The sequence below is a fragment of the Mobula hypostoma genome, chromosome 22 (genome assembly GCF_963921235.1).
Source record: "Mobula hypostoma chromosome 22, sMobHyp1.1, whole genome shotgun sequence".
In the NCBI taxonomy this organism is placed as follows: domain Eukaryota; kingdom Metazoa; phylum Chordata; class Chondrichthyes; order Myliobatiformes; family Myliobatidae; genus Mobula; species Mobula hypostoma.
In genome coordinates this window covers 1,317,794-1,344,343 of record NC_086118.1, presented here as the reverse complement: position 1 = coordinate 1,344,343, position 26,550 = coordinate 1,317,794, and the positions used below count along the sequence as shown (strand labels likewise).

The following is a 26,550-nucleotide window of genomic DNA, read 5'->3' as shown; positions in this document are numbered from 1 at the left end:
ATATGACCATCCCCTGCTCTCCTCTTTAGTCATGGCAACACCACATTAAGGGCAGGGGATGCCACACTTCATGTGTTCCAATTTAAAGGTTCCCTGTCCCCCTTCCAGGTGATGTGGAGGTTTGTTAGAGCACTGCATTTGCTGCTCATGATGTGGTAACCAAGACCAGGCAAAACAGCATCAGGGACTGGCTGTGTAGCACCTTCAGCCTGCTCTAACATTCAGTAAGATCGTGGTGGATCAGACAGAAATAGACAAGATTTTCATCGGGCTTAACAGATGTGTCTTCTGGCTGAGGAGTCTTGAACCAAGGGTCACAGTCTCAAAATAAGAGTTACCCATTCAGGTTTGAGATGAGAAATCCAATTCAAGCACCTGAAGAATGGCGGACCTTGTGAAGCATCAGTCAGCCTACAAGGATTATTTAATATATTTACTTATTCAATATATTCAAGACAGACTAAGAAAAAAAGGATGTAGGCAAAAGACGGGCAACTATAGGCCAGTTAGCTTAACATCTGCAGTCGGGAAAATGCTTGAAGCTGTCATTAAGGAAGAAATAGCGAAACGTTTAGAAAGGAGTGGTTCCATTAGACAGACGCAGCATGGATTCAGAAAGGGCAGGTCCTGTTTGACAAACTTACTGGAGTTCTTTGAGGACATAATGAGTGCAGTGGATAGAGGGGAACAGGTGGATGTCGTATACTTGGATTTCCAGAAGGTGTTCGATAAGGTGCTGCACAAAAGACTTATAAGTAAGATACGGATGCATGGAGCTGGAGGAAGTGTATTGGCATGGATAGTGGATTGGTTAACCAATAGAAGGCAGAGAGTTGGTATAAATGGGTGTTTCTCCGGCTGGCAGTCAGTGGTGAGTGGGGTGCCGCAGGGGTTGGTGCTGGGCCCGCAGCTGTTTACAATTTACATTGATGATTTGGAAGAGGGGACAGAGTGTAGCGTAGCAAAATTTACTGATTACACTAAACTGAGTGGAAAAGCAAATTGTACAAAGGATGTGGAGAGTCTGCAGAGGGATATAGATAGGTTAAGTAAGTGGGCCAAGGTCTGGCAGATGGAATACGACGTTGGTAAATGCGAGATCATCCACTTTGGAAGGAATAATAGAAGAGCATTATTATTTAAATGGTGAAAGATTGCAACATGCTGTTATGCAGAGGGACTTGGGAGTGCTTGTGCATGAATCCCAAAAAGTTGACTTGCAGGTGCAACAGGTTATTAAGAAGGCAAACAGAATATTGGCCTTCATTGCTAGAGGGATTGAGTTCAAGAGCAGGGAGATCATGCTGCAACTACACAGGGTACTGGTGAGACCGCACCTGGAGTACTGTGTGCAGTTCTGGTCTCCATACTTAAGGAAGGATATACTGGCTTTGGAGGTTCACCAGGTTGATTCCAGAGATGAAGGGGTTATCCTATGAGGAGAGATTGAGTCGCCTGGGACTATACTCTCTGGAATTCAGAAGAATGGGAGGGGATCTTATAGAAACATATAAAATCTTGAAATGAATAGATAAGATAGAAGTAGGAAAGTTGTTTCCATTGGTAGGTGAGACTAGAACTAGGCGACATTGCCTCAAGATTCAGGGGAGAAGATTTAGGACGGAGGTGAGGAGAAACTGTTTTTCCCAGAGAGTGGTGAATCTGGAATTCTCTGTCCAGGGAAGCAGTTGAGGCCTCTTCACTAAATATATTTAAGATACAGTTAGATAGATTTTTACATAGTAGAGGAATTAAGGGTTATGGGGAAAAGGCAGGTAGATGGAGCTGAGTTTAAGGACAGATCAGCCATGATCTTACTGAATGGCGGGGCAGGCTCAATAGGCTGGATGGCCTACTCCTGCTCCTATTTCTTATGTTCTTATGTTTATTTCTGTTACTGAAGGAAGCAAGTTATAAGGGTTCATAGAGGAAAGTGGTACTGAGGTCACTTTCTGTGTGCACTATACTCCACACAATGTGTGATGCCTACAACTTCATCAGAACTCCAGTGTGGCCCAGATAGGGCTTTGTACTGCTACAGTTTCACGACAACCATCGTGTTCTCTAGTCCTCTATGTATAACGACTAGCATTCCACAAACTTTTTCATTATTTCCTGGACCCTGTTATGACACTTCAATGATCGATGAGGTGCACAGTAGTGTAGCAGTTAGCACCACACCACTGTAGCTCAGGGCACTGAAGTTCAGAGTTCAATCCCAGCATCCACTGCAAGGAGTCTCTCTACGTCCTCCCCATGCGTCTGATCCGGCTTCTCCGGTTTCCTCCCACAGTCCAAGGACATACCAAGTAGGTTAACTGGTCGTTGAAACTGTGATCAGGTTAAATCGAGGTTGTCGGGGGTTGCTGGGCTAGAAGGCCCTTGAAACCGCACTGTACCTCTAAATAAAAATAAATGAATAAATAAAGATGTACAGCGACTGCAGGGATGCCAGTGGCTGGTGAGCACATGTCCTACTAAGAGACGGGGAAAATGGAGTACAAAGACAGAGATTGTGCACAGTCAGGAACTATGGGTCATACCTTTTAAGGCCCTGTAGCGGAATGGCCACGAGTGCCAAGGCCGCCCCAAATGCTGTCAGCTCAGTCTTTATTTGCATCATCTGGTAACTACAGGGAGCAGAAGAATACAGGCATTAACTTTGTGACCGTGTGGTCCACTGTGATTACTTTCCTTCTTCTACTCAACTTTAATGTTAGGTAATTAAATATACAAACTGCTCTGTCCCCTCACATTAATTCACGTAGACCCTTCAATACAAAAACAACCAGCATTTAAAATAGCAAAACACATACGGCACAATAGTCAGAGTATACAAAAGGTCGGAGGACAAATATGAAATTGTACCCGAGAGCAGTCACTTGCACAAAGCATAGTGAGTTATGAAAGAAGATGGCACGAAAGCAGATCCTTCGTCCACCCAGTCCAGACTGACCATCAACTGTCCACCTCCACCTGTTCCACATTAACACCATTTTTATTCTTCAGAGATTCCAATTTCTACCATTGACCTACACACCAGGGTCAATTTCCAGCAGGCACCTAACCTATGAACCCACAAGGCTTTGAGATCAGGGAGGACACTTGTGAGGTCAGGGGATATGATGTACAAACTCCACACAGACACCTCCTGAGGTCAGAGCTGAACTTTCATCCTGGTACTGTCAGGCAGCAACTCACTATCCCTCAGATTTCAATCTTGTATTGTGTTTCTATTGGACAATCCACTGATACTTGCAGAGAGAGCTGTTACTCACCCCACTGTGTTATGCCAGTAGATGCTGTTCCTGTGTCCATGCTCTTGGTGACTCCACAATGCTATCCCATCCAGTGACACTGGTGGGTGTGGCATCGAATCCAACCCCATACCCCACTGACCTATATTACCGTTTCTAATTCAGTTCTCTCAGCACATGCTGTAACATTGCCCACAGGTGCAGTTAAATGCGAATAGGAGAGCAATTTGACATTTCATAATCTAAACAAAATTCAATCCCACTCAAATTAAGCACAAAAACTCAGTTAACAACACTTGTTTTATAAACAAAGACCAGGACGATACAATGGACACTAAATGAATTTCCTTTCTGTTCAATAACAATAAATGAGTCTCAGCCATGTACTATTGCCTGGGTTAGTGTGCAGACCGGGGGCACAGACAGAGTGTGGAAACATGAAGACTGAACACAGACTGAGCAGAGTGTGTTAACAAGGACACCGAGGACACAGACTGAGCAAATGTAGAAACAACACCCTCCACTCACCTCCAGACATGCAGAAGTCCTGAACTCGCCTCATATTTGGCCTAGAAACAAATGAAGTTCAATCAGGAAACATTTTCATTAACCTTTCTGATTTTAAAGAACTCCACCTGTATAGATTCCCCAGAAGCGAGAAATCCATTGATCAATTATGGGGGATCTTGAAAGTTCAAAGGAAGTTGAGGCACTGACTGAAAAGTTCCCGCAAGCCGGTGTGGGGAATGTGAGGAATGTGGAAATGATGGTGAGTGAAATGCTGGGACTGTGCATCTGAGGAGCAAATGAGTGAATTTAAAAGATGTATCCAATTCAAAAACGTTATCACGTTGCTAATGGACATTGGCATGAAGGACATTGTGTACCACAGTTCGTCTGTGGACTAGCAGGATTGAGGAAAATACTAGTACTGGAATATTGTCACTGGATAACCAACAAGCAAATTTTGGTTTGATCAATACAGGAGGGAATTCACTATTTTTCCTTAAGTTACTAACACCTGCCAAACCCTGATGTACAGCCCCGATCTTCTAATTTGGGTCTATAACGCCGCAGCTCCTAAAGCCCAGAGAGGCACTTAGAGGATAGACTGTACCAGATTGAAGGTGCCATACTCCTCCCGCAGCAGGTGGGTGCTGAAGCCTCTCAAGGTGGTTTGGTCTCCCCAGCTCCAGCGTGCCTGATTGAGGTAAGATGAGATGGGCAGATACAGGTAAGGCAGCAGGCCAGTTCCAAAACTCATGCCCAACCACTGGACAGCACACATGGACAACTCCTGATGTGAATGGAACAGAAATGTTGACTTAGCTATTCCACAGTCAGGATAATACAAACATAACACAGCTAAACACAACACTGAGATAGGAGTGGAGGGGGGAGGATGGGGGAAGGGAGGGGAGGGTTGAGGGGGACAGAAACACAGAGATAGCAGCGACGTTGCAATCAAACAGAAGAGAATGGAGAATGGCCATGGCAGAGAGTACAAGATCAAGAGCAGCCGTAGAAGGTGGGGGACAGAGTAGAAGAGGAAAGTGTAAGGTAAGAGAGAGGGAAAGTTAAACGTGAAGAACGTAGCAGGGACAGGGAGGGAAGTTAAAGGTGAAGAACGTAGCAGGGAGAGTGGGGAAGAGAAGAGAATAGAGATGTCGTTGGCAGAGGTTGGGAGATGCAAAAGGCATCTGTGAGTAATATTCTACCTTTTCTCTGAATAATCGAAGCAACACCCATGGAACAATACACATCACGTACAGAATAATTGTGTGCTGATTACAGAGACTCAGGCCACAGCAGAATGCACCCAGTAGAGAAATCTGTAAACAGAAAACACACTTATTACAGTTATGTTGCCTTAACAAATGCCCAAAGACTCTCCCAGTGATAAGGATTTGATAGAGATGCCAATCACGTTTGAAGTGTAAGGCATACTTCTAGGTAATTGAAGACATGCCCAACCTATCCAGTTTCTCACTATAACTAAAGTTCTCCAATCCAGACAACATCCTGGTGAATCTCCTCTGCACTCTCTCCAGTGCAACCACATTCTTCTTACAGTGTACACAATACTTCAAGTCTGGTCTTAAAAAGACAACAAGGGATTTCTTTTGTGTAAGAAGACATGTTCAAACAAGTTATATGTTTGAATGATAGAAGATTTTATGGGGAGCCAATAAATGAAGCTGAGATGACCAGTTCCTCTGTCATGTCTCCTGTCTTGTTACATGTTCCTAGGCATGTCAGAGGAGAGTCTTCACCACTGCCTCCATTTCACATGACAAGCTATATACGTTTGCTTTGTCTGATCTGCCAGGCATGTGGGGCTGGTGCTGCTCCCGGCCCATCACAGTCAGTGAGGATCAGTGATAACATCCCCTCCTCAGTGATAATCAACATAGGTACATCTCACAGATTGCCGGCTGGTGGCGTAGTGGCATCAGCGCCGGACTTCCGAGCGAAGGCTCCAGAGGTCAAATCCAGCCGGCTCCCTTGCACACTTTCCATCCGTGCTGAGCTGAGCGTCAAGCTAGCAACTCGACCTCATAAAAATAAGAAAGCCTGCTAAAAAAACGCCGTCATGACGGCGTCCCGATGACTCCATTCGGAGTTAAGGGCTTTCTTCCTACACCTCACAGATACGTACTTAGCCCACTGCTCTAGTCTCTCTCTAACTCATGGCCATGTGGTAAGCATGGTCCAAATGCCACTTATAGGCTCACAGGTGGCACCACTCAAGTTCAAGTTTAATTGTCATTCAACCTTACATAAATACAGTCAAACAAAACAGTGTTCCTCTGGGGTCAAGGTACAAATCACGTTACCAGCTGCACGGAGCACATAGCACAAATAGCACATATGGCTCCAATTTCTGAAAAACGTGCAGCCACAAATTAAAAAAAAATATAGCCCAAGTCTCTGAGTGGCATGACTGTAGTCTTGTCCAGCTTGTTCTTTCACAAAAGAAACACCCGAGGGCAGTAACAAGCTAACACTGAAGGGCAGCACTGAAGGAAGAAGTCAGGTCCTAACCCAGTACCGATTCCAGTGTGTCCACACAGGCTCTCTCACATTGCCTTGGAGTAGCCTCTCCTGGGTGGCTGCAACAGGCGAGCAACCCAGGGCTTTGACATAGTCCTTGACACAACCGAGACAGCACAGCTTCCCCGCCAACAGCCATTGAACCAGTGAACTGGACTTGCAGTATATTATGTTCCCAATGTCCAACAGGGTCTTGTGATCCCAATAAAAATGTCCAAAGCAATCACAGCACAATGGTACACAACAAGTTCAGGTGACAACACAACAGTATGCAGTAAGTCCAGTTTCATCAGTATCAAGCAACTCGCTGATGGGATAGTCCTGTAGTACTCGAAGTTCTTAATACCCACCAGTGACTTGCAATCATAAAAGAAGATGTACAGGATTAACAAATTCATCTTTGATTCGACCTGGAGTGGCTACTGCATCCAGGTTTGCCACCATCTAACCTGAAGGCACAGCAGATCAGCTGGTAGAGTAGCATCGCAGCAACAACCTCACGCTCAACATCAGCAAGTCCAAGGAAGTGATTGTGGACTTCAGAAAAAGGAAGTCAGGGGAACATATGACAGTGCTCATTCAGAGTTCAGTGGTGGAAAGGGTGAGCAACATTAAGTTCCTGGGTGTCGACATCTCATAGGATCTTCCTGGACCTAAAAAATGATGGATGCAATCATAAAGAAGGCCTTCTAGCATCTCCACGTTGTTAGGAATTTGCAAATTTCTACAGACGTTCAGTGGAGAGCATTGTTGCTGAGTGCATCACTGTCAGGTATGGAAGCTCCAATGCACAGGATCACAGAAGGCCACACAGAGTTCAGCCAGCTCCAGCACAGGCAAAGTCCTTGCCGCCATCTTAGTGAGGCAGGGCCTCAAGAAGGACCCATCCCTCACAAAGGAACCTCACCATTCAAGACATGCCCTCTTCCTGTTACCACTGTCAGGAAAGAATTTCAGGAGCCTTAATAGATTCAGAAACTGCTTCTTCCCCTCCATCATCACATTTCAGAACAGTCCACGAACCCAACCTCATTATTTCTTTTCTAACAATGTTTGCACTATGTATTTGCTTTGTAATTTATAGTAATGTTATGTCTTTGCACTGTCAAGGTGGTGCCTGCATACAACACTGCTTCAGTCAACATCGTCTAGATAGATCATGAAATCATATATTTCACTTCTTTTAAGTCTTTTACATTAGTTTTTCGTTTTGGATGTGATTCTGTAAATGTTAAAGACAGTGATTTGCTGTTTGGAGATCATTCGGGTGTTCCAGTGCTCTGCAGTTTCCGAGAGGATTCCGGGAGGTAGAGGCAGCATGCATGTACCTCAAGGAGGACAGGCTGCGAGACGGCACACACGCCGGTTTGGTCCCAATTCGCCGATTCGTTCATCAATTGAAGTGAATTGGCCCATCACCAAGCACATCTTCCCCCCCCACCGCCCCCGGCACTTATCCTTGCAAGTGGAACATGTGCTGCACCTGTCCCAACACCTCCTCCCTCACTACTGTTCAGGGTCCCAAATAGTCCTTCCAGGTGAGACGACACTTCACCCGCGAGTCTGTTGGGTCGTCTACTGTGTCCGGTGCTCCCAGTGTGGCCTCCTGTAAATCAATGAGACCAGACACAGACTGGGAGACCACTTTGCCAAGCACCTACACTCCGTCCACCAGAAAAAGTGGGATGTCCCAGTGGCCTCCCATTTTAATTCCACTTCCCATTCCGACATGTCAGTCCAGGGCCTCCTCCACTGTTGCGATGAGGCCACACTCAGGTTGGAGGAACAACACCTTATGTTTCGTCTGGTTAGTCTCTAAACTGATGGCATGAGTATCGATTTCTCGAACTCTGGTAGTGCCCCCGCCTCCTTTTCCTTCTCTCACCTTATCTCCCTGCCCGCCCATCACCTCCCTCTGGTGCTCCTCCTCCCCTCCCCCTTTCTTTCTTCCATGGCCTTCTGTCCTTTTCCATCAGAATCCCCCTTCTCCAGCCCTGTATCTCTTTCACTAATCAACCAAGCTCTTTCCTTCATCTTTCCCTCTTCAGGTTTCACCTATCATCTTGAGTTTCTCTACCCGCGCCCCCCCCACGTTTTAAATCTACTCCTCAGCTTTTTTTCCTCCAGTCCTTCTGAAGAGTCTCAGCCCGAAATGTTGACCGAACTTTTTTCCGTAGACGCTGTCTGGCCTGCTGAGTTCCTCCAGCAACGTGTGCGTTGCTTGGATCTCCAGCATCTGTAGATTTTCTCTTGTTTGTGCGGAAGCTTGGAGATCGTTTGGGTGCTTCAGTGCTCTGTAGTCTCCAAGAGAATTCCGGGAAACAGAGGCAGCGTGCATGAACTTCGTGGCAGGCATGGTGTGGAGTGGGGCACAAGCCAATATTTGACTCCATTTCACTGATCAAAGCTTCTGTTGTTCACTGATTAAAGTGACAAGGGATATTGAAACATCACGGAGAATGTGAAACGTGAACACCTTTTGATCACTGAAGATCACTCTGCTATGCCAGTGGAGGGAGAAGAGCCTGTCACTGTGCCCAGAGAAGATTGCCCAGATTTTCTGCTCCTTGAATGTGGCCTTGGACTATGGACTTCTTTCAGTCTTATAGTTTTCAATTTTCTGTGTTTTTCAACCAATCTTTCTCTTCTTTTTTTGTGCGGGGAGGGGGATTTGACGGCTGATGTGGCTGCTCTGTTTTGTTTGTTTTTTTGTGCGGGGAGGGGGGATTTGAGGGTTGATGTGGCTGTTCTGTTTTGTTTGTTTTTTTGTGTGGGGAGGGGGGGTGTGGGGGCTGATTATGCTGCCTTTATTTTCTTTCTTGGTTTCATGCCTACCCGGAGAAGAACTTCAGAGCTGTATACTTAAATAATAAATGAACCTTTGTACCACTGTAATAAAACAAAAAAAATGTGTCATATACGACTGTATTAATAAACCTGATTCTGATTCTACCAAGCATACAGACCAGGGAGTGTAAGGATGGGTGTTAGGAAGGCCAAGGCAGCTCAGGATACCCTCCCAGGCCAAGAGTAATTAATCATGATGTGCTCTGCGTCTGAAACTTGACAAAGTTGAAAAGCGACCTCACAGACTACCATCTCCTTTTACATCAGTTACATCAACAGTTAGTAATCTAGTCTAAAGCCAGGATACTTAGTCTCATACACTAGAGCAAACAGGTCTGTACACGTTTTACCTTTGACCTTTCCCTTGCGGTTGTTGCTGTGCTGAATCTAACAGTTAACACCATGAGGAGGCTGATGAAGAAATTGTTCAAGGAGAAAACCTCAGCTGTAACTGACCACTGCCACCCCAGTCTGGAAAAGGCAAAGAGACCTGCAGAGAGAATCCCTCCGGCATTGGATCCTGACAGTCTGAAACACATGGGAATGAGATGTGAACACAAAACAATGCACAAAGGATACCCAGCATGAGAAACCCATACAGCCCACAGCCCTTCCCAATAATAGGCACCCAACAAGCCCCAGTCTCACACATGCTACACTGAAAGGTTAAATGCCTCATAACTCCTACAAATGAGGCACAGACCTGTCTCTGCCCTAATACAGAAAGCTCACTGTTCTGACACAAGTCTCCCTGACCTGCTGTGCTCTGAGAAGTGAATAGAAAGACAGAGAAATAAATGAAAGAGACCTTAGACCTGAATGCAAAAGCCATTGAATGGTTTATGTGAAAGGCAGCGTGGAAGGGCAGACAAAAAGAAGTCAGGCAAATGGTTTTGCCCTTGCCACCTGTCTTATTTTTGCCCACTAATCTATCAATACGAACATAGGAAATAGGAACAGGAATAGGTCACAAGCCTGTGTCCACGACTGAATGAAGACAATGTCTAATCTATCTCTAATCTCAACTTCTGATTTGCACTCAGAGCTCCAATGATTCTCAATCCTTAGAGGAAACACCAGACACACTTCATCCACCTTGTATGACATTATTTCCATCTCATAGGAAATACAATGGGTGTAAAAGCTACTAAATTTGTGGAGTTGTTTTATACTGCAATATCCACAATGCATTTACTGTGCATAATAGGAGGTACAAAATATTTTAACCCATCAAACCATTTCATCATTATTTCTGCTACATCGATCTCTAAATCACCCATCTTGCCTAGAATCATAGCTGGACAGGAGACCAGCTTACCCACCATACCAACATTGTGCAGGAGAATCTGGTCAGCTCAGTCCCTCAAACTCTCCATTCAACCTTTCATCTGTTATTTTCCTTCAACTGCCTTTCCAATATGCTTTCAGATGTCCTGATTCTCACAAGTTACAGGACATTAATTTCAAATCGTAATCACTTTTTGCATAAGTTTTCCTCACACCTCCTCTGTATCCTTATACTCAGCGTGTTGAACCCATGCCCTCTTGTCCTTGAATATCTGTGACGGTAAATAGTAGCCAATCAGCCTGTTTAAACCAGTCAATATTTTGTACACCTATCAGATATCCTCCCAACGTTGCTGTAAGGCAGACATTCCCATTGTTGGAATCATTCTAATAAATTGCTTCCACACTTTTTCTGGGACCTTCACATCTTTCATGAATCAAATACAGCTCCACTCCAGGTTATGGGGAGGACCTGTATGAGTCCAGTGAAGAGTTCATAACCCAAAGAGTTCGCAAGTCAGAAATGTGGCCGTGATCTGAGTTCCCACACAGCAGCAACTGATAAATCCATCCTCCTGAACACTCATTCATACATATGGACTGCACATAAGTTGGACCTTTGTAAGCTGGGAAGCACCTGTGAGCCCCATTCTAAGAACCTCAATTTTGCTAACCAGTTCCCTGTGGGACTTTATCAAACACCCTCTAAAAATCAATGCAAACAATACTGATTGCATTTGCTTCATCAGCTTTCTTACCGCAACAATTCAGTTAGTCAGGCAGGGCCTGCTTTTAACAAATCCATGCCAGTACTCTATTATAAATGCTAACCTCTCCAAGGGCCTTTTAGAAGATAAAATGCTTCTAAAAATGTCCAGCCTCAAGGGCAAAATAACCAATTGCTGTTTCCAAGCACGTCCTTTTTGATTAAGGATATTTTTACATCCTTTACCTTCCATGTATTGAGGGAGAATTGGAAACTATGAATGTCTAAATGTTCCAGACTAACTTCCCTTGGCAACCCAGGTGACTCATTCAAAGCATTTAGAGTATTTTGTGCAGTTCTGGTCATCACAACATAGGAAGGGGGTGGAGGCGCTGGAAAAAGTCTAGAAGAGTTTACCAAGATGTTGCCTGGATTGAAACATAATTAGTCACGAGGAGAGGTTGGACAAACGTCAGTAGTTTTCTCTGAAGCACTGGGGGGGGGGGGGGATGGCGTTAGAGAAAAAATTAAGGGCGACCTGATAGAAATATTTAAAATTATGAGAGACATAGATAGGATAGAAAGTCAGTCTTATTTACAGTATGGAATTGCTAAATTCTACAGGACATAGATTTTAATCAGTTTAAATGAGATGTGTGAAGCAAGCTCTTTTTCCACACAGCATGTCTGGAATACACTGTCAAGAGAAGTGGCAAAAGCAGATATAATAGTAATGTTTAAGAGGTATTTACACAGACACATGAACAGGCATGGAATAAAGGTATACAGACCATGTGCAGGTAGATGGCATTTGTTAGATTTTCATCATAGTTGGTGCAAACTTTTTAAGCACTTAGAGAAATAAAGTCATTCAGGTTTACTTTTAAGTTAACTACCATTTTATTCCAAAATTTTTTCAAAAGAACTTTCCAAAATTTCCAAGAAGATTCACCATTACTTTTTCAAGTGACAGACAACAAATGTTCATCTTGCCACCTGTTCTCCCATCCCAAAAACAAATGATAGAAGTTCTCTAATATCACTGCAAGTTGCTCTCTATCTCCCCATCACAATTTATTGGTCTGTAGAATATCCACAGGATCCTTCCTTGATCTCACATGGATATCATCTTCTCCAAGAGTATACTATCTTAACCAGTACCTCCTTTCCCTTTTCCTGTAGTTTTTTTAAACGCATTTCCAAAAATAAAGATTGTATACCTATTCATTTTTGAAAAGTATTTCAGTTATTGTTAATACATCATATTCCTGAGTATTCATGGCTACAACTCCATGAACACTATATGAACACTTCAGAATCAGGTTTATTATCACTGGCATGTGACGTGAGATTTGTTAACTTAGCAGAAGCAGTTCAATGCAATACATAATCTAGCAGAGAGAGAAAAAAATAAATAAATAAAATAAAACGTAATAATAATAAATAAACAAGTAAATCAATTATGTATATTGAATAGATTTTTTAAAAATGTGCAAGAATAGAAATACTGTATATTTTAAAAAGTGAGGTAGTGTCCAAGCCTTCAATGTCCGGTTAGGAATCGGATGGCAGAGGGGAAGAAGCTGTTCCTGAATCACTGAGTGAGTGCCTTCAGGCTTCTGCACCTCCTACCTAATGGTAACAGTGAGAAAAGGGCATACCCTGGGTGCTGGAGGTCCTTAATAATGGATGTTGCCTTTCTGAGACACCGCTCCCTAAAGATGTCCTGGGTACTTTGTAGGTTAATGCCCAAGATGGAGCTGACTGGATTTACAATCCACTGCAGCTTCTTTCGGTCCTGTGCAGTAGCCCCTCCATACCAGACAGTGATGCAGCCTGTCAGAATGCTCTCCATGGTACAACTATATAAGTTTATGAGTGTATTTGTTGACATGCCAAATCTCTTCGAACCCCTAATGAAGTATAGCTGCTGTCTTGCCTTCTTTATGACTACATTGATACGTTGGGACCAGGTTAGATCCTTAGAGATCTTGACACAAGGAACTTAAAGCTGCTCACTCTCTCCACTTCTGATTCCTCTATGAAGATTGGTATGTGTTCCTTCGTCTCACCCTTCCTGAACTCCACAATCTGCTCTTTCATCTCATTGACGTTGAGTGCCAGGCTGTTGCTGCAGCACCATTCCATTGGTTGGCATATCTCACTCCTGTACGCCCTCTCATCACCATCTGAGATTCTACCAACAATGATTGTATCGTCAGCAAATTTATAGATGGTACTTGAGCTATACACAGTCATGTGTATATAGAGAGTAGAGCAGTGGGTTAAGTACACACCCCTGAGGTGCGCCAGTGTTGACTGTCTGCGAGGAGGATATGTTATCACCAATCTGCACAGATTGTGGTCTTCCAGTTAGGAAGTCGAGGATCCAATTGTAGAGGAAGGTACAGAGGCCCAGATTCTGCAACTTCTCAGTCTGGATTGTGGGAATGATGGTATTAAATGCTAAGTTATAGTCAATGAACAGCATCCTGACATAGGTGTTTGTGTTGTCCAGGTGGTCTAAAGCTGTGTGGAGAGCCACTGAGATTGCGTCTGCTGTTGACCTGTTGTGGTGATAGGCAAATTGCAATGGGTCCAGGTCCTTGCTGAGGCAGGAGTTCAGTCTAGTTATAACCACCCTCTCAAAGCATTTCATCACTGTAGATATGAGTGTAGACAGTCATTAAGGCAGCCCACATTATTCTTCTTCGGCACTGATATAATTGTTGCCTTTTTGAAGCAAGTGGAAACTTTTGTCCGTAGCAGAAAAAGGTTGAAAATGTCCTTGAATACTCCCGCTAGTTGGTTGGCACAGGTTTTCAGAGCCTTACCAGGTACTCCATCGGGACCTTCTGCCTTGTGAGGGTTCACTCGCTTTAGAGACAGTCTAACATCGGCCTCTGAGACAGAGATCACAGGGTCATCAGGTGCAGCAGGGATCTTCACAGTTGTAGTTGTGTTCTCCCTTTCACTTGGAATCAATGAAGATTACAAGGAAAATCATTTTTCCAATCAAGTCCACACAAGAGTAATTAATCTAGTCCCATTTCCTCCATTCTCGCACAGTAGTTTTCCTTTCAGCTACTTATCAGTGGCTTTTTGAACACTGTGATTTAACCTGCCTCTGATGATCACTTCACATATTCTTTGCTAAATAAACGTCTTGCATTAGGGTTAGGGTTTCCAGTTCTTTAGGCATCATCCATGAATATATATACCTGGAAGGAAGACTGTGGACATTACCTCCAGAATTTCCACCCTTATTTTTCCCAAAAACCTGGGAGATATCCCCTTTGGATAGAAAGATTTATACATTTAAACCTGGTGTTTCTTCAACCTGCTTTAGTCCATTCAATATACCAATTACATATTTATTTATTTACAATAAATAATTGTACATCTTGTACATCTTTATTTAGAAATTTGAGTATTCATTTAGCAGTTCAGTTGCATGCCCTTCCTCTTTGACCCACCTCTCCTCTTCTCACTTAACATGCTTTTGATAGATTTTTTGGATTATGCTCTGGACTCTGCAGGAGGCAAGTGCAGAAATTGCCAGGACCTTATCAGAGATTTTTAAATCATCCTTAGCGACAGGTAAGGTACCAGAGGATTGGAGGATAGCCCATGTTATTCCTCCTTTCGGGGAAGTCTCTAAAAATAGACCAGGAGATTACAGGTCATTGAGTCTGACATCAGTAGTGGGAAGGTTATTGGAAGGTGTTCTAAGGGTCTGGATATACAAGTATTTGGATAGACATAGACTGATTAAGGATAGTCAGCATCACTTTGTGCATGGTAGGTCATGTCTAACCAATCTTGCAGATTTTCAAGGAAGTTAGCAGAAAGATGATGAAGGCAAGGCAGTGGAGGTTGTCTACATGGACTTCAGTAAGGCATTTGACAAAGTGCTACATGGGAGGTTGGTCAAGAAGGTTCAATCGCTTGGCATTCAGGATGAGGTAGTAAATTGTATGTGACATTGGCTTTGTGGGAGAAGCCAGAGAGCGGTAGCAGATGGTTGCCTCTCCGATTGGAGTCCTGTGACTAGTGGTGTGCCGCAGGATTTGGTGCTGGGTCCATTGTTTTTTGTCATCTATATCAACAATCTGGATGATAATGTGGTTAAATGGATGAGAAAATTTGCTGATGATACCAAGATTCGAGGTGTAGAAGACAGCTCAATTTCGATGTTTAAGAGGAGTTCGGATAGGTGCATGGATGGTAGGGGCGTAGAGGAGTGTGGTCCCAGTGCAGGTCAATGGGACTAGGCAATTTAAATGTTTCTGCATGGACTAGAAGGGTTGAAGGGCCTGCTTGTGCTGTACTTCTCTACGACTCTGTAAGACTGACAGGAAGTATGAAGTATAATCCAAAAATCTATCAATCTATCTGATTAAGAAAACTTTCCTGAACATAATTGACAAACTATCTCATCTAGTTCTTTTATAGTATGGGAGTCCAAGTCAATACGTGGAAAGTTAAAATCACCTACTATAACAATCTTACTTTTTGCAACAGTCTGCAATCTCTCTACAGATTTGTTCCTCTAAATCCTTCAGACTATTGGCTGGTCTGTAATATAGCCCCATTAACATGGTCATACCTTTTGTATTACTCAGTTCCACCCATAATTTCTCACTAGACGAGTTCTCCAATCTGTCCTGATCTAGCAGTGTCATGACATTTCCCTGTCTAGTAACACCAGCCCTTCTCCTTTAATTCCCCCAACTCTGTTGTGTTTAAAACAACGAACCTCTGGAATATTAAGCTGCCAGTCCTGCCCCTCCTGCAACTATGTCTTACTAATGGCTACAATATCATAATTCCAGGTGTTGATCTATGCTGAGCTCATCTGCCTTTCCTAAGATGTTTCTTGCATTGAAATATTTGGAGCTCAAGACATTAGTCACACCATGCTCAGCCTTTTGGTTCCTGACTTTGTCTGAGGTCTAACCAACATCCTTCTGCACAACCTCTCCACTAACTGTTCTGGCTCTCTAGTTCCACTTATCACTCTTTTTTATTCCTATTTTTGCTTCCTATAAAAACATAACTATAGACTTTACTTATTTTTAGTCTCCACATTTGCAAAATTCTATTATGTTTTGTTCTGCTGCTCTCCCTACACCTTGGTACAGCATGGTCCTGTTTTCTACTACATTGCCATTCCCTTTCATAGCTTCTTCATTTTATTAATATCCTCAGGACCTCTTGAAATCTGTCTTGTATGCATTGTCAGCTTCATGTTCCAGGTTTTCTCCTTTTATATCTTTTGGTCATCTTTGCTTTATTAAAATATCCTGGGTTTAGTTTTATGGTTTTCAGTTAATTCTTCATGATCTTCAATTAGTTTACTTGGATGTATGCCCAATTACAATGAAGAGATGTCAGTACATTTCCAAGGTGTCAATCAGAGCAGAACTGGTGATTGCTCCCTCCTCAGCTGCCCATTGTGCTAGATAGAGAATGCAGGTTTGACAAAATATTGTTAGGGTATGCAAATACCTGCAATGCATTTTATAGATTGTATACATTGCAGCCACAGTATACTAATGATATAGGGAGGAAATATGTATGGTGGTGCACTGCACTCAACTAGGAAAGTAAAGGGTATTCCATGACAACACACCTGAAAAGACTTTGTAGAGTCACTTGCTGCAGGTCACAGCTTCTGACCTGCTCTGACTGTTACTACTATGGCTGAAATGCAAACTGCAGTTACTTGAAGTGTGAAGTACAACCAAAAATGTTGTAGAAATCAAATAATGAGATAACCCGAGTCATGAGAGCCTGGAAACTGGAGCAACAAATAATCTACTCAGGAACTGTGGGTTGGTCAAGGGCACCATTTGTGGGAGGAATCAAAATCCTGCATCAAGTAATGAGAAAACCTTTCCGGTGTTCTTCTAAGTAAATACCCTGTGTAATTTCGTCTTCTGCAACCTGTCCACCCTGCATCCCCCAAAGGAACTAGACACGTCATTGCAGCTATACCAGAAATGCAGTAAGCAGTTTTTCCCTTTCCCCTTTGTCTCCAATCAAAGTGATCCAAGGCCTATAAAAGGTAAAGTACCAAAAAGAATGCACATATTTCAAGACCCAAATCCCTAAACAAAAAAAAAAGCACAAGACCAGTGTACAGGTACCAAGAGCAATTTGAAAATCTAAATGAACTGTGGCCTCCATTTTAAGAAGATTGGATTGCTAAAAGAATGATGCTGAAGTTGTTTTAAAACCCATGTGTTGAGTCTGGACACTGCACCCAAGGAAGAATACACTGACCAAAATATTTTGTACCTTCAGTATGGCACATCATCCCAAGTGTCATTGGAACAAATTAACAATTAAATAGTTCTAAAAGTGTTAAATGATGAAGACAGGCCCCCTGGACCGGGATTGCAATCCCTTTTCTTTACAAGATTAACGCTGATCCTATTATGGTGTTTAAGACTATTAAAAAGATTTGATTGAGCAGAGAGAAATTATTTTCTTTGATAATGGAGTCTGAATAATATACAGACGACGCCAAAATTTGACATTAAAATTAGAATGGATCTATTCACAGTAAAGTCATAACAATTTTTCAGAACAGGTTTCCAAAGAGTGAGCAATTTATGATTGCACTTTGTTTGTAAATTGTGTAATTAAAGCTTTTATTCAGACTACAAAAATATTGCTATTCATTTACGGTTTAGAAGTATAATTAAAGCCGTCAATAACTCAAGTTTTCCAGAAAAATTGTTTTTAATTGTGCAACACTCCAATATTACATATGACAGTAAGTTTTACAGAGTTAAAGAGAATTAAGATGCAGATTGTCCATGTTCTAATTGAATGGTGAACTAGGTTCAAAGAATGCAATGGAACATTCTTGTTGCTTTGTCACTCACAGTAGTCATCAGAGAGTGGCATTGATGGCCCCGACAAAACATCCACAGATCCCCTGGTTCCTGCCTGGACTCACCTGCTAACTGTCTCAAAGAGCAAAGGTGCTGTAGCTGCCCCTAGTATTGCATTCAATACATTAACTCTGAAAGCAGGAGAGCCCACTGGGAGAATGGTCATAGCTAGCCTTGCCAGAAGAGTGAACAATGGATACCCAGGAGGATGTGCTACCTGCAACAAAGGGAAGACAGGAGGATGTGAAACCACTTGCAGTATTCATAATGTAGGAGACTGCATGTTCCCAGCCTACCTCTCTCTCAGCAGTAGATATGGCACTGATCAACAGAAAGGCAATCTGGCAAATTATGGGATGCACAAAAATGGAGCACTAATACATGATGTCAAGTACAATTGACTACAGCTCACGCACACCCCAACATAACATAACACCCCCTGCCCAACTGTCTTCAGTTAGTGTGGAGAAACACTACTTCCCACCGGGATGGAACTGCTTCTTCCCCTTCCTGCCTCTCCTGTTCTTACAGCTCCAACAAATGGGCTCATTGGCCCTTGCACAAACTTGCCACACTATACAGTCCACTAATATGATTTCCTTACATTTTCCATTCTACCGTTCCCCAGTCGCTGAAATCAATGTTCCAAGTCCCTCAGTATTGACATCCAAAGGGACCCACATATCCCAGTACACAAATCACCGAAAACCTACCTACAGCTGTAGTGACCTGTGCCGAAGTTGCACGCTACATTTGTTCCTTGCTATATGAGGATTTAAATCTTACTGTCATTACTTTGGGTCTTTGTGAGGCTGCATTTGGACTACCTTGTGCAATTTTAGTTTCCTTACCCAAGGAACTAGAACGAGATACTTGCCATAAAGGAAATGCAGCAAAACATTCACAAGACTGACTATAGTCATAGTCATACTTTATTGATCCCAGGGGGAAATTGGTTTTCGTTACAGTTGCACCATACAGTTGATGGGAGAATGGAATGTTGGCAGGCATATGTGAAAGACAAGGTTACAAGGTAATAGAATGGTTTAGTGAGTGGGTGCAGATGAACTGAGCGGCTTCTTTCCCTGTTGTAAAGAAACAAACATCAAGTCTGTCTAATCTTTAAAGTTTAGAGCTGAGGTTCCCAGTCTGGGGTCAGTGAAAGTCTCGGTTCATGATACGGGTCCAGGGCACATATAAAAAAAACTGGGAACCCTGGTTTAGGGGAATGAAAGGATGTTTCAGTGAAACTTGAATACACTTACTAAGCTCAACAGGCCAAATACAGGGAGGATATTTGGATGCCTAGAACCAGGGTTGAGGATCCAAACATTTGTATGACCAGAGGCTTGGCCATACAGGGCTGAGCTGAGAAGCAATTTCATCCCCCAGAAGGTAGTGAATATTGAGGGAGCTCTGGAGTTATTCAGTTCATCCAAAACAGATCAACAGATTTCTGGAATATTAATGGATAAGGAGATGCAAGATCTGCCGTGACTTTAATGGCTAGGAAGTAATTCAATGGACCAAAGATCTACTCCTGTTCCTAGTTCTTATATAGTTTTGATAATCAGCAGATAAAATCCTGGTCCGCTTTTTTAAAATCATGACTTAACCTAAACCAAGGCAGTAATGCTTCATATACGTAACACTGTTACCCTTCCAATAAACCCACAAGTTATTTTGTACACAATCTCCAGTCAGATTTTCATTATAACTAGACTCTTCAACACCAACTCAATATCCACTGTCCCCACCACCCAGCCTCTGTTCTGACCACTGACCCAGGCCCGTCTCTGCCCACCCACTTGCTTGCACCCCCACCAACACCCCAATCTTGATTACCACAAGACTGACCAATGCCCAAAACACACCCCCACCAAAAGCCTAGCTACCAGGTTGTCCATCGCTGCCGGACGCTACTTGTTGCTTGTTGTTTTTCTGAAAAGCCACATCTACCGTTGATTCATTACCCAAAAACACCCCATCCAGCCCACGCCAACAATCTCCAGCAAAGTGAATAAATGGTCCAGCCTCTCCCCAGCTCAATCCACAAGTGTAAAACAGGCAGCCACTCACCCCCAGTTCACAGGCAGCCGTCAACAACTCACCTATAAAAAAAATGACAAAATTATTGACAAAGTGGAACAAGAAAGAGACTCTTCCCTAACCAACATCCAAAGAGGCTACCCCTCAACCTCTGGACCCCTGCCGTTACCTCTAACCAATTCCCATTACTATATGCACAAATCTTCAGCCCTCCCCCTTACCCTGCCACCATCCTCCCTTCATTTCTCATTCCTTTCAGTCTTGAAGCCTCCCTCATCCTCTCAGCTAACTCAGCTCCCATCTTTGTACGAATGTAATAAACAAGGACAATGGTAGACCAATGCGCCCCTCAAGCCTGCTCCCTCGTTCGTTGATCTTGGCCTCAATATCACTTTCCAGCTCTCTCTCACCCTCAACACCCTTGTATATTAAAAGCTTGGTTATCTCTGCCTTGGATAGAGCACGGTAACAGCTCTTTCAGCCCACCAAGATTGTACTGACCATCAAATACCTATTTATATTAATTCTATACTAATCCTACATTATTCCCTCTCCCCGCTTCCAACCTGCAGATTCTATCACCCACCTACACTGGGGTAAAAGTGACCAATTAACTTACCAACCCACACACCCTTTGGAAATGGAAAAAAACAGAAACCCACACAGTCACAGGGAGAAATGTCTGACGAATCTCATAGAATTTTTTGAGGATGTAACTAGTAGAGTGGATAGGGGAGAACCAGTGGATGTGGTATATTTGGATTTTCAAAAGGCTTTTGACAAGGTCCCACACAGGAGATTAGTGTGCAAACTTAAAGCACACGGTAATGGGGGTAAGGTATTGATGTGGATAGAGAATTGGTTGGCAGACAGGAAGCAAAGAGTGGGAATAAATGGGACCTTTTCAGAATGGCAGGCAGTGACTAGTGGGGTACCGCAAGGCTCAGTGCTGGGACCCCAGTTGTTTACAATATATATTAATGACTTAGATGAGGGAATTAAATGCAGCATCTCCAAGTTTGCGGACGACACGAAGCTGGGCGGCAGTGTTAGCTGTGAGGAGGATGCTAAGAGGATGCAGGGTGACTTGGATAGGTAAGGTGAGTGGGCAAATTCATGGCAGATGCAATTTAATGTGGATAAATGTGAGGTTATCCACTTTGGTGGCAAAAACAGGAAAACAGATAATTATCTGAATGGAAAAGGGGAGGTGCAGCGAGACCTGGGTGTCATTATACACCAGTCATTGAAAGTGGGCATGCAGGTACAGCAGGCAGTGAAAAAGGCGAATGGTATGCTGGCATTTATAGCAAGAGGATTCAAGTACAGGAGCAGGGAGGTACTACTGCAGTTGTACAAGGCCTTGGTGAGACCACACCTGGAGTAGTGTGTGCAGTTTTGGTCCCCTAATCTGAGGAAAGACATTCTTGCCATAGAGGGAGTACAAAGAAGGTTCACCAGATTGATTCCTGGGATGGCAGGACTTTCATGTGAGGAAAGACTGGATTGACTAGGCTTATACTTGTTGGAATTCAGAAGATTGGGGGGGATCTTATTGAAACGTATAAAATCCTAAAGGGATTGGACAGGCTAGATGCAGGAAGATTGTTCCCGATGTTGGGGAAGTCCAGAACGAGGGGTCACCGTTTGAGGATAAAGGGGAAGCTTTTCAGGACCGAAATTAGGAAAAACTTCTTCACACAGAGAGTGGTGAATCTGTGGAATTCTCTGCCACAGGAAACAGTTGAGGCCGGTTGATTGGCTATATTTAAGAGGGAGTTAGATACGGCCCCTGTGGCTAAAGGGATCAGGCGGTATGGAGGGAAGGCTGGTACAGGGTTCTGAGTTGGATGATCAGCCATGATCATATTGAATGGCGGTGCAGGCTCGAAGGGCCGAATGGCCTACTCCTGCACCTATTTTCTATGTTTTCTATTAAGATGGTGCCAGTGAATCACGGCAACGAGTTGCAAGCTGCTTATAAAACTTTTAAATATAGCTCTTCTGAAACACTGCAATCTGTGCCTGTAATTTCCCATTAAACAACGTACTTTTGAACAATCTTAATGAACTAGTAATTTCATGATTTTCTCAAGGACTCAGTGGACTTAACTCTCAAGTATGCAGGTACAACACCTTTAAGTAGATGAAGGTACATCGCCATGGCTTGAAGAGAGGGAGAGGGGAAGGACTCCAAAGCAAACTGAAATGCAAAGCAGCTGAAGTTCCTCTACCCAGCATCTCATTAGCAAATGTATAGTTACTGGAGAAGAAGACTGTGGACCTAAGAGCAAGATTGCTGTATTAGAGGGAAAGGAGATATTGCTGCGTTCCATGTTTCACGGGCACCTTGCTCACTCAAGACATGCCAGACGTGTTGGCAAGACCTGGAGGCTTATCGATACACGGGACGGACTGAACAGCTGATTCGGAGAATGAAATCATAATATAATAAATATAATCATCAAACAAGTAGGATGTCCATTCAATCTGATCATCTGTCTCAATACCACACTCCCACACTACCCCCACCCCGCAAGATTACTTCATATTCACTAGAATGTCTGCTTGATTCATTTGCTTACATCAACATTACATCAACCCTCATCTTTGCAAATACATCCGTCCTTCAAACAAAGGTCACAAGGTACATCTCAACAGCTCTTCCATTCAGGTTAAAATTTCCTTACCTTACACTCCATTGCCTTTACAATAAAGGGCATATTCAAAGTTCCAAGTACAAAACAAAGGAGCTGGTTGTGGACTACAGGAGGAACGGAAATAGGCTCACCCCTATTGACATCAATGGATTTGAGGCTGAGAGGGTGAACAGCCTTAAGTTCCTCGGCATACACATCACCGAGGATCTCACGTGATCTGTACATACCGGCTGTGTGGTGTAAAAAGCACCTCAGATGGTTGAGTTGTTCAGCATGAGTCCTCAAATCCTGAGGACTTTCTGCAAGGGCACAATTGCAAGCATCCTGACTGGCCGTATCATTGCATAGTATGGGAACTGTACTTCCTTCAGTCACAGGACTCTGCAGAGAGTGGTGTGGGCAGCCCAGTGCATCTGTGGATATGAACTTCCCACTATTTAGGGCATATACAGCAACAGGTGCGTAAAAAGGGCCCGAAGGATCATTGGGGACCTGTATCACCCCAACCACAAACTGTTCCAGCTGCTACCATCCAGGAAACGGTACCACACGATAAAAGCCAGGACCAACAGGTTCCGGGACAGCTTCTTCCATCAGGCTATCAGACTGATTAATTCATGCTGACACAATAGTATTTCTAAGCTATATTGTCTGTTCTGTTATATATCTTTCTGTACATACTATTTAAAACAAATTACTATAATTTGCACATTCAGATGGAGATGTAACGTAAAGATTTTACTCTTCATGTATGTGAAAGATGCAAGAAATAAAGTTAATACAATATTATCAATTTCGTGTTATAACAGTGGAGAGTGCCGAAGGATTGCACAAGAAGCTGGCAGATGGAGTATGATGGAGAAGAAGAAATTAGGAATGAAAAAGTAAATTTTGTGAGACTACAACATATGATACCTAGGTATCTGAAGGACATAGTGCCGGAAGTATTGTATAATGTAGGTACATAAGGAAATTGATAAGGGTGATGGATGGAATGTGTGGCCGTTGCTGGAGCAGACTTGGAGGTAATTTGTATGTATACTTTATAGAACCTTGAGATTCATGTCGTTACAGGCAGCCACAAATTAAGAACCCCAACAGAACCCATTGAAACAAAAAAAGGCAAATACCCAGTGTGCAGAGAGAAAAAAAACTGCACACAGTAAAGGTAAGCGAATAGCATTCAGAACTGAAGTTCATGAAAGTGAGTCCACAGCCAATTCGGAATCCCTTAATTACAGGCCACAACCTCAGTTGAGCTCAGAGACAAGAAAACCTTGTGGGGTAGCGATCTGAACCGGCCTGTCCCTCACCTCTGGCCCCGACACCCTGACCTTCTCAATCTGGCCTGCCTGTCGCTCAAATCATTCAAACGTTGGCCGTTTCTTGCTCTCAGACCCAGACCCTGCCACTTCGATATGCTCTTGGGCCTAAACCCTGCTGTCCCACTTCAACTTGAACTGAACCTTTCCAATTCGGCTTGGTGCTCAGATAGATCAAACGTCACCCTTAAGCTTAGGCTTTGTCTCAACTCTGCCTCGCCTCTGCAGCATCAAATTACCTCCAAGTCTGCTCCAGCAACGGTCACACACTCTATTCCGTCCATCACCCTTCACAACTTCCTCATGTACATACATTACACATTACTTCAGGCACTATATCCTTCAGATACCTAGGCATCACATGTTGTACTCTCACTATATTTCAATCATAATTTACTTTTTCATTCTTAATTTCTTCTTCTCCATCATACTCCATCTGCCAGCTTCTTGTCCAATCCTTCAGCACTCTCCACTGTTGTAACACCAGATTCGGCATTCTTACTGTTTTTCCCTTGTACTGCCTCAAAGAACGTATTTCTGAAATGATCAGCCTGAACGACTTGCAAAACCAAGTTTACCATTGTACCCTAGTGCAGGAGACAACAATAAACCATATCAAACTCTTTATATGCTCTTTGTTTTCACCTCATAAATTCTCAATCCACCTACTTACCTTTGATTCACTACAGTACAGTACATGAGTTCTCTCAGTTCTATTTTATACAACTGCCTACCCAACACTGATCCCCACAACACCCTCAACAAATCTATCACAGTACCCTTCCAACAAACCCTCCCAGTTCCCTTAAACTCACCCTGCCTGCATCTGAATCCCTTTCTTCTCCCTCCCCACCACCACACCCCTCCACCTCACCCTCATCCTCCATCCCCACCACCACACCCCTCCACCTCACCGTCATCCTCCATCCCCACCCACCACACTCCTCCCCCTCACCATCACCCTCTGTCCCCACCCACCACACTCCTCCCCTCACCATCACCCTCCATCCCCACCCACCATTCCCCTCCACCCTCCCAACCCACCCACCATTCCCCTCCCCTTCACCCTCCCTCCCCACCCACCACACCCCTCACTCTCACCCTCCCTCCCCACCCACCACACCCCTCACTCTCACCCTCCCTCCCCACCCACCACACCCCTCACTCTCACCCTCCATTCCCACGCACTACCCCTCTCCCCCGCACCTTCCCTCCCCACCCACCACACCCCTCACTCTCACCCTCCATTCCCACCCACTACCCCTCTCCCCCTCAACCTCCATCCCTACCCACCACCCTTCTCCCTCTCCCCAACGCTACCCTCCCTCAGCCCCACCGACACTGACCGGAGTCGCCGCCCGGCACCGCACGGTGCAATGTTTGCAGGTAAACAGAGGCCACGAAGACGAAGAGCAGCGCGGCGGGACCCGACGGCAGCCAGTGACGGGAGGGAAGGGAAGAACCCTCCGGCCTCCCGTTTCCAGGGAAGCCCATCACTGAGGCAAGTCCCGCCAGGCCGGCCTCCGCCCTGCACAGCATTCTGGGAGTGTCGGCAGAAAATCCTTTAAAGGGGAGGGTGCTTCCCGCCTGGCGCTGACAGTGGGCGAGAGTCCGGGTTAGTGTCGGCTGGAGAGTATAATCCCCCCTGTGATTCTTCATCTCGTCACTCGAGATTCAGTGTCACGCAACCCTGCCACTTTGATCAGGCCCACGCCTTCATTAACACTTGCCTTTCTTGGACCTTGCTGTCCTTACACAAGTCATCGGGTTTGAGGGGGAGTGGCCAGGGTTAATCGGGGTGTGCCTGGGGTCATTGTGATCCCCTGCACTTTAGGATTAGGTTTGAGGGTAGGGCTGGCGGAGGTATATGTTGGGTTGGGAAACATATGGGTGTGGAATTTTGTGTGATGAGGTCTGTGGGGCTCTGGCGGATAGGATAGTGTAGTGGCTGCAAGTTTGTGGGAGTGTGGCCAGGGTTAATCGGGGTGTGCCTGGGGTCAGTGTGGGTGTGTGTCCCCTTGGATTTTAGGATTAGGTTTGAGGTTAGGGCAGGTGGAGGGTTAGAGTTGATGGTAGATGGTAAGGGGGAGGTATAGGGTTGAGGACAGGGGTGAATACTGCCCGGTGTTCCAGTGTTTCCAGGTCTCAGGGTCGGCAAGTCAAGCTTTGGAGAGAAACCAAATCAACGCAAAGAACGCAGGTGTCCATTCAGCCCTTCGCCACTGTGAATGACCTTCCGACATTAACCCCATATTCAAACGAGTTGGGGGGGGGTAGGGAGCAGAGCTTGTTTTGTTATTGTCGTTTTATCACTTGATATGTTGTGTTCTCTGTTCTGCCAGCAAGGTGAGCATACTCTGTTGGCACCTGAATGTGTGGTAACCCTCGCAAACTGCCCCCTGCACACACTTAGGTGTGTTGGTTAAAGCAAACAACACATCAGGGTTGGGGCAGGGTACATGT

At 44.2% G+C, this 26,550-nt stretch overlaps 1 protein-coding gene across 1 annotated transcript in view; it reads right to left on the bottom strand.

Annotated features, from left to right (window-relative positions):
- Positions 1-25,742, bottom strand: part of tmem260 (transmembrane protein 260) — a 67,018-nt gene extending 41,276 nt beyond the window's left edge. The window contains exons 1-8 of the mRNA XM_063030857.1: positions 25,434-25,742; positions 20,136-20,167; positions 18,122-18,273; positions 9,509-9,686; positions 4,976-5,089; positions 4,375-4,554; positions 3,786-3,826; positions 2,544-2,630 (exon numbers count right to left, since the gene is read on the bottom strand). Coding sequence (XP_062886927.1) covers positions 2,544-2,630; positions 3,786-3,826; positions 4,375-4,554; positions 4,976-5,089; positions 9,509-9,686; positions 18,122-18,273; positions 20,136-20,167; positions 25,434-25,626 — 977 coding nt within the window. The 5' untranslated portion in view covers positions 25,627-25,742. The remainder of the gene's footprint in view (positions 1-2,543; positions 2,631-3,785; positions 3,827-4,374; positions 4,555-4,975; positions 5,090-9,508; positions 9,687-18,121; positions 18,274-20,135; positions 20,168-25,433) is intronic.
- Between the last annotated feature and the right edge of the window lie 808 nt (positions 25,743-26,550).